The 8,804-nt window shown below is 49.1% G+C and overlaps 1 protein-coding gene across 1 annotated transcript; it reads right to left on the bottom strand.

Annotated features, from left to right (window-relative positions):
* Nucleotides 1-387: 387 nt before the first annotated feature.
* FZD5 (frizzled class receptor 5) lies at nt 388-2,707 on the bottom strand. Its single transcript, XM_006861935.1, has one exon. It carries the CDS (start codon nt 2,464-2,466, stop codon nt 709-711), a length of 1,758 nt encoding a protein of 585 aa, XP_006861997.1. The 5' UTR covers nt 2,467-2,707; the 3' UTR covers nt 388-708.
* Between the last annotated feature and the right edge of the window lie 6,097 nt (nt 2,708-8,804).

Genomic DNA, 8,804 nt, shown 5'->3' with positions numbered 1-8,804 from the left:
TAGGTTCTCACTGTTCCAAATGTTTATACCAGACCTTCTCCAGTGCTACCTTTAACCTATGGGAAACACAGCGCTGGTATGATGACAAGCACTCCAGAACAGAAACTGAAGCACGATAAACAAAGCTCAGGACTAACACAAAATCGCTAGAGACTCCCTAACCTTGCCACTCTAGGGAGGCCCTCTTTGTTAATTTCGGAACAATAAACAGAAGCAGTTCACCCAAGAGCATCTTGGGCACTTTAAGCAGTGGAAGGAGAAACTAGCTGAAAAAGCACATCCAACAACTTTCCAGTCATAGCAACCCAAACGTTCACCGTTCACATTTAAAAAACAAAACACGTAGATTTTCCCAATTTAGACCACATAGTTCAAAGAAACCCAACCACAGGACTGTAAAGCCCTCAATGCAAAGGTAAATTGTGTTGCCAAAATGCAACAAAGTTTAAAAAAAAATTAGGCAAAATACATATAAATTAAACACAAGTTTCCCCTAAAGAAGGCGATAAGGAACACAAAACAGAATACACGTGAGCTGAGCCCCTTTGAGAAGTCCTGGACAGGTACACCCTTGAAACTGCCCCCCTCTCTCTTAAGTTTTGCCCCAAGAGGTGGCGTCAGCACCATTAAAGTAAACGGAAGTGACCTTGGCAAAGCTACCAAACAAAACAATGCCCTCCCTCGCCCCAGTCCTTCTGCCGCATCCTCCTACACGTGGGACAGAGACACTTGCTTGTGGTAGGCGGCGGCGGGGCCTGGTGGCCCAGTCCTGCTCGTGAGCGCCGCGCTCGCCTCGGCGTAGTCCCCCGCGGCCGTGGCGCCGCCGCTCTTATGGCCCCTGCGCGGCCGGCAGCAACATCGGCTGGTGAAGCGCCGCCAAGACTCCACAGTCTTGCCGGACCAGATCCACACGCCCGACGTGATGCCTACCACCAGGCACATGAAGTACTTGAGCATGAGCACCCAATACTCGGGCTTGGCCCGTGGCTGGCCAGCATCGGGAGCTGGGCACGCGCAGGTGAGGGCTGCCTCCCAGCTCTCGCGGTAGTGCTGCTCATACAGGTAGCAGGCCACCACGATGCTGGCGGGCACTGTGTAGAGCAGCGTGAAGATGCCGATGCGGATCATGAGCTTCTCTAGTTTGTCCGTCTTGGTGCCGCCCTGCTTGATGACGCTACGGATGCGGAAGAGCGATACAAAGCCTGCCAGGAGGAAGAGCGTGCCCACGAGCAGGTACAGGACCAGCGGACCTAGAACGAAGCCGCGTAGAGAGTTCAGATTTTGGTTGCCCACATAGCAGATGCCGGCCACTGGGTCCCCGTCCACAGAACTGAGTGCCAGTGCTGTGATGGACTTGACACTAGGGATGAGCCACGCGGCCAGGTGGAAGTACTGTGCATAGCCCGCGATGGCCTCATTACCCCACTTCATGCCAGCTGCCAGGAACCAGGTAAGTGACAAGATGACCCACCAGATGGAGCTGGCCATGCCGAAGAAGTAGACGAGCAGGAAGACTACGGTGCAGAGGGCCGGTCCCGTTGTCTCGTAGTGGATGTGGCTGTGCTCGCGACTGCAGGCGACACTGGCATGGCCCACGACCAGGCGTACCAGAAAGCCCAGCGACACGCACAGGTAGCAGGCTGACAGGAAGATGATAGGGCGCTCTGGGTAGCGGAAGCGCTCCATGTCAATAAGGAAGGTGGCCACCGTGGTGGAAGTGGAGATGAAGCACAACACGGACCACAGACCAATCCAGAAGGTGGCGAACGTGCGCTCGTCAGGACTGAAGGACGGCTGATAACAAGGCACTGCGCAGTTGGGCACCTGGCCAGTCCGCACTTTGTTGTACAGCGGGTGCGACTCCTTCAGGATAGGCACGAAGGGTTCACGGCATTTGCACAACGACGGGCCCCCGGCGGCGCATTCACCCCCTGAGGCAGGCGCCCCTGGCGGGCCCGGGCGAGTAGGCTTAACTGGGAAGGGCTTGGGGGGCGCTGTGGTGGCCTCACTGCGGTTGTAATCCATGCACAGGACCTCGGCATCGCGGCCCAGCACCGGTAAGCGGTCACAGCTCATGCGTTCCGGCCAGGCGAAACCGTACTGACGCATGAGAGGCGAACAGCCGGCCTTGGCGCGCTCGCACACAGAGCGGCAGGGCGGCAGAGGCTTGTGGTAGTCGGGCAAGCAGATGGGCGTGTACATAGAGCACAGGAAGAAGCGAAGGTCCGGCGAGCAGTGGATCTCCACCAAGGGCCAGAACTGGTGCACCTCCAGACCCGCCTCGTCCTGCGTGTCGTGGTTGAACTGGTTGGGCATGTGCGTCAAGTTGTAGCCTATGCCGCGGCACATGGGCACCGTGATCTCCTGGCACAGCGGGGCCTTGGAGGCGGCCGCTGCCCGGCCCGCCAACTGCGCCAGGAGCAGCAGCAGCAGCGGGGGCGGTGCGGACGGGTCAGGCCGAGCCATCGCCCAGTCCTTCCCCACGCCTCCTTAAGCGGAGTTCACTCAGGCAGGAGAGCCGAGCTGACGCTTCCCGATCTAAGTGGTGTGCGGCGTCCGGGCTGGCAACCTGTTGGTTTCTATTTCTTTCGAGCAAATCCGTCCAAAGATAAATTATTTCGAGAAAGCACTGCCACCACCCGCAGAGTTTAACGTCTGGCCGGATCGGGCTTGGGGGAAGGAGTAGGGCTCCAATTCCAGGGAAAGAACCCTTAAAAAAAAAAGAAAAAGAAAAACCAAAAAAAAAGTGTGTGTGGGGAGTGGGAGAGTGGGATTGTAATCACTGTCAGTGGCGTCAACAGCTCGGTCCCCACAAGCGATCTCCAGATCTCTACGTTAACCTCTCTCCCCGAGCCTCCACTCTTAGGAACGACTTGACCTCCCTCCCCTGCTGGCGGGGCCCTTCAGGCTGTATCTCGGGGTCAAAGCGTTCAGTACCCCGGTAAAGGGTGGAGACATCAAGAGAAGAATAGGGTTAGGGGAGACGCGGGCTCTCACCTCTATGAGTTGCCGAGAGAAGTCGACAGTCGGCAGCCAGTCGAAGCCCTGCGTCCTCCGTCCCTGGGTTACTCCGTTCAGAAACGCAACTCAGAGCCAAACCCGCGCCGAGAAAGTTTGGCAGCAGGCTGGGTCTCCGTGGAGGCACATGGCAACAGGTGGGGGCGTATCAGAGCGGGGGGCGCCCCCTGAACGCAGTCGGCCCCGGTCGGTCACTCGCCCTCTCCTCCTCCGAGGCCCCCCGCATGATCCGGGAGGGGAAGGTCAGGCGCAGGCCAAGCGTTCCACCGGTCCGGGAGCCGGACGCAGGTTGAGCGCACCAAACAGCACCTGGAAGGGAGGAAGGTGGGGTGCGGCGGACCGAAGATCCCGCAGCCTCACAGCTCTGTGAACACCGGGCGCTGGCCCCACCGGGGCTGCATGGTATGAGCCGGCCGGCCGATCGCCTCCTCCCCTGCAGGGGGCTCTGCGCTTCAGCCGACTTCTGGGGGCGGTGGCTCTGCTCCCGGGACGCGCCCGACTTGGCTCCTCCCCCGTGCTCTGGCACCCTTGCGCCCACCTCCGGCAAGTACTGTTGAGCTTAAGGCGGCCGTGGCAGCAGCGGAGTCAGGGCCGCCGGCGGACTGGACTCTCGTATCCTGCCCGGGTCACCTGCCTCTAATGCCCGCCGGGAGACCCCGCCCCAGCCCCGCCCCCTCGCGCAGGAGCTCGGTTGGTGGCCGCCCCGCCACGCTCTCCGCGCGTCCCCGCCCACTGCCCTGCGGGCTCGGCCTCGCCCCAGCCGCCCTGCGGCCTTATCCTAAGCGGACGAGGAGCGATGGCCAATTGCAGGCCGGAGAGAGATGGGGGCGGAGCGAATGCTAATCCCTCCGTCTTGAGAACTCCGGCGGGAAACCCTCTCAACTAGTGCCTCCAGAACGATCTGTCGGCCTGTTCGCGGCCCACTTTCTTCGGTGTTCTGACTTCCAAAACTTTACTCCTGGGTCTTCTAGTAGGTCTCCCGTCTGCAGCTAAACATCGTTACAGAGTCCTGCCCTGAGTTTGTTTAAAGGAACTGCCCAAAGAACCATTGTTAGGCACGGCACCTGTCTCCCTCTGCGCTGTCCTTGTACCGAATGAGCTGACTGACGTCTGGAGAGGAGCCAATACTGCGTGCGGGACAGTGGGTGCGAATCCTTCAGGATGGGCACGAAGGGCTCACGACTTCATCTTAATGCAAGATCTCACATCCTTACAACAATCCTAGGAGACAGGTATCTTTTACAGGTGAAGAGCCCCATGTTTAAAAACTTTAATCTTGTTCACAGCCGTATTCCTAGTATTTGAGCCTAAACTGCAAACCTGGGACCCCAGCTACGATCTTAGTCTTATTCGGCATCCCCAGTCATAGCGATATTTCCCAGACTTCAATCTTTACTGTTGCATTTCGTAACAAAATCCTACTGTGTGACAAGAAACTAGTTTTCTTTTTGCCTTTGAAAAGAATTCAAAAGAAGTTAGTCCTTAATCAGAGGAGATTTCTGGTGCCAGGCAGTTCCGAAGTCGTCCACCAAGAGAAGCAGCAGCCATTCGTGGCTCTGTAGCCGGCAGGGCGCCGGGCCCAGGGCTGCCGGAGGCACATGGTGCAGCCAGGCTGGCGGAGGACCTGCTGGGCGTCCACACGCAGGGACACGCAGGAACCGTTTCTCACATGGGTTACTATACAGCACATTTTCAAGGTACTAAAAAATGCTTCTTATCTGCACGTTCTAATTACGTTGGGAGACCCGGGTGTTTCGCATACTTGAGATTCATTCATGAGCATACAAAGGGGGTTGGAATTATTTCCCCAGTCCTCCTTCCGCCTTCCCCTAGGATGAAGGCAAAAATAAGCAGGAGGCCCTGGGAAGATGGACTAAAGCACTAAACACGACAGCGGGTTGTTGTCGATCTTCTCTCCTCGATCCCATTTGCTTATATACTGGGACACTAAATTGTCTTCCTCTCTCCTGCTTGGTGGGAAATGATGAAAATCCTATGTATTAATCCCAGACTGAAATATTAAAGGAAGAAATATCACTAGGTTCACAGACATTAAAACTATCAATAAATGTTTAAAAGGTCCATCACATCTTTCACTCACTGTAATTCTACAGGTGTTCATATTGAAATGTTGATCCTCTGAGATGAAAGTCCTGGGAACTAAAAAGCTATGGGATGGTAGTCAACAAGCAAGGGGCACCTTTAGTGGAAAGTATGTGCAGGCTGTGAACATGCCAAGGGATGCCTGTCTCATTCTGTGCCCTTTATGCAACGTGTGTATTACTGGGGCTGGACAAATGTTGGCTAATAATAAAAATTATTTGAAGTTGGAGAATGTTAATCATCCACACTGGAATTTAGACAGAATAGTTGTGTTATTTCATTTGGTTCAGAGTCAAATGATGTATGTATGTGTATCTATACCTATTTGTCTACCTATGTATACATGAGAGACTCTTCAAAAGCTCATGGAAAAGTGAAACTTAAAGAGAATGGAATTTTTCAAAGAACATTTTGAAGCCACACACAGCCATACACACCCAAACACAAAGGGGATTTAAAAACAGTTTAGATATAAGTATATATACATATAAGGAGCTCTGGTAGCGTAGTGGTTACGAATCGGGCTGCAATCCGCAAGGTCAGCAGTTCGAAACTACCAGTTGTTCTGTGAAAGATAGATAAGACTTTCTGCTCTTGTAAAGATTTACAGCCTCGGAAACCCTGTAGAGGGTCACTATGAGTCAGAACCAACTCCACAGCACATAGCAACAACAACAACGTATATACATATAACCCAGCATATATAGGGTTTCTGGGAAGCACCTGGTGGGTTTGAACCACTGACCCTGTGGTTCACAGTCCAGTGCTTATCCTACAGCACCACACCAGAATAGTGAGAGAGAAAGAAAGAGAGTCCAGCACACCACCAGGAGTCTTTTTCTCTTTCTTTCTCTCTCACTCTCTCAGTTCTGGTGTGGCAGGTAGGATAAAGCGCTGGACTGGAAAGTCAGTTTGAACCTCAAGATTGGCGGTTCAAACCCACTAACTATTCCTCGGAAATCCTAGATAGGGTCATTATAAGCTGGAACAAACTTAATGGCACTAACAATTATATATATCTGTATATGTTATTGTTAGGTGCCATTCAATTTGTACCGACTCATAGCACCATATGCACAACAAAACAAACAACTGTTCAGTCCTGGGTCAACTTCACAATTATTGCTACATTTGAGCCCATTGCTGCTGCCACTGTGTTAATCCATTTCGTTGCGGGTGTTCCTCTTTTTCTCTGACTCTCCACTTTACCAAACATGATTTCCTTCTCCAGGGGCTGGTCACTTCTGATAATATGTCCAAAGTATGAGAGACAAAGCCTGGCCATCCTGGCTTCCAAGGAATATGCTATGGCTGTACTTCTTCCAACACAAATCTATTTGTGTTTGTTTTTTTTGTTTTTTTTCAGTCCATAGTACTTTCAATATTCTCCTCCAACACCATAATTCAAATGCATTAATTTTTCTATAGTCTTCCTTGTTCACTGTCCAAGTGTCACATGAATATAAGGTTACTGAAAATACCATGGTTTGGGTCAGATGTCCTTAAACTGACTTCTTTGCTCTTGAACATTTTAAAGAGGTCTTGTGCAGCAGATTTGCTTTATGCAATATGTCATTTGATTTCTTGACTGCTGCTTCCATGAGTGTTGATGGTTGATCTAAGCAAAATGAAATCTTTGACAACTTCAATCTTTTCCCCATTTATATGGATGTTTTGTATTGATCCAATGGTGAGGATTTTTGTTTTCTTTACATTTAGCTGCAACCTATACTGAAGGCTATGGTCTTTGATCTTCATCAGTGAGTATTTTAAGTCCTCTTCACCTTCAGCAAGCATGGTTGTATCATTGGCATATCTCAGGTTGTTAGTGAGTTTTACCCCAATCCTGATGCCACATTTTTCTTCATATAAAATACAGCTTCTCAGATTATTGCTCAGCATATAGATTGAAAAAGTATGGTGAAAGGATACAACCCTGGCGCATTCCTTTCCCAATTTTAAACCATTCGATATTCCCTGGTTCTGTTTCAACAACTGCTTCTTAGTCAATGTACAGGTTCCTCATGAGCTCAATTAAGTATTCTGGGAATACTCATTCTTAGCAATGTTGTCCATAGCTTGTCATGATCCACACAATCAAAAGCTTTTGCTAGTCAATAAAAGATAGGTAAACATATTTCTGGTATTCTCTGCTTCCAGTCAAGATCCATCTGACGTCAGCAATGATATCCCTCATTCCAAGTCCTCTTCTGAATGCGGCTTGAACCTCTGGAAGTTCTCTGTCAATGTAGTGTTGCGGTCGTTTTTGTATTATCTTTAGCAAAGATTTACTTATGTGTGATATTAATGGTATTGTCCAATGATTCCCACATTCTGTTGGGTCACCTCTTTTTGAAAGGGCACAAATATATGGATCTTTTCCAGTCAGTTAGTCAGGTAGTTGTTGTCTTCCATATTTCTTGGCATAGATGAGTGAGTGCCTTGAGTGTCACATCACCTTGTTGAAAGATTTCAATTTATAGTCCATCGATTCCTGGTGCATTGTTCTTTGCCAATGCTTTTAATGTACCTTGGACTTCTTCCCTCAGTATCATTGGCTGTTGATTATATGGTACCTTTTGAAATGATTGAACACCGGCCACTTCTTTTTGGTATAATGTCTGTATTCCTTCCATCTTATTTTCATGCTTTTAGCATCATTCAATATTTTGCTCATAGAATACTTCAATACTTCAAGTTGAGGCTTGAATTTTTCCTTCAGTTCTCTCAGTTTGAGAAATGCTGAGCGTGGTCTTCCCTTAAGGTTATATAACTCCAAGTCTTTGCACATTTCATTATAATATTTGACTTTGTCTTCTTGGGCTGACATTTGAAATTTCCTGTTCATCTCTTTTACCGCCTCATTTCTTCCAAATGCTTTAGCATCTCTATGCTGGAGAACAAGTTTCAGAGTCTCTTCTGACATCCATTTTGGTTGTTTCCTTCTTTCTTTTCTTCTTAATGGCCTTTTGTTTTCTTCCTGGATAATGTTCTTGATGTCAACCCACAACTTCTGATCTTTGGTCTTTAGTGTCTAATCCATCAAATCTGTTCTTGAGATGATTTCTAAATTCAGGTGGGATATGTTCAAGGTACTATACTGAATCTTGTGGACATATTTTAATTTTCTTCAACTTCAGCCTGACCTTGCATATGAGCAATTGATGGTCTGTGCCACAGTCTGCCCTGGACTTGTTTTGTCTTTCCACAGATACAGTCAATTTAATTTCTGTTTATTCCATCTGGTGTGGTTCATGTGTATAGTCGTCTTTTATATTGTTTAAAAATGGTATTTGCAATGAAGAAGTCATTGGTCATGCAAAATACTATCAGGTAATCTCCAGCGTCATTTCTATCACCAGGGCCATATTTTCCAACTACTGATCCTTCTTCTTTGTTTCCAACCTTTGCATTCCAGTTGCCAGCAATTATCAACACATCTTGATTGCATTTGTGATCAATTTCAGACTAAAGAAGTTGGTAGAATTCTTCAATTTCATCATCACTGGCTTTAGTTGTTGGTGCATAAATTCGGATAATAGTGGTATTAACTGATCTTCCTTGTAGGTGTATGGATATTATCCTGTCACAGACAGCACTGTACTTCAAGACAGAGCTTGATATGGTTTTTTTTTGATGGTGAATGCAATGCCATTCCTCTTCAATTTGTTATTCCCAGCATA

The sequence above is a fragment of the Chrysochloris asiatica genome, unplaced genomic scaffold (assembly GCF_000296735.1).
Source record: "Chrysochloris asiatica unplaced genomic scaffold, ChrAsi1.0 scaffold00045, whole genome shotgun sequence".
Classification (NCBI taxonomy): domain Eukaryota; kingdom Metazoa; phylum Chordata; class Mammalia; order Afrosoricida; family Chrysochloridae; genus Chrysochloris; species Chrysochloris asiatica.
This window is presented reverse-complemented; position numbering and strand designations above follow the sequence as displayed.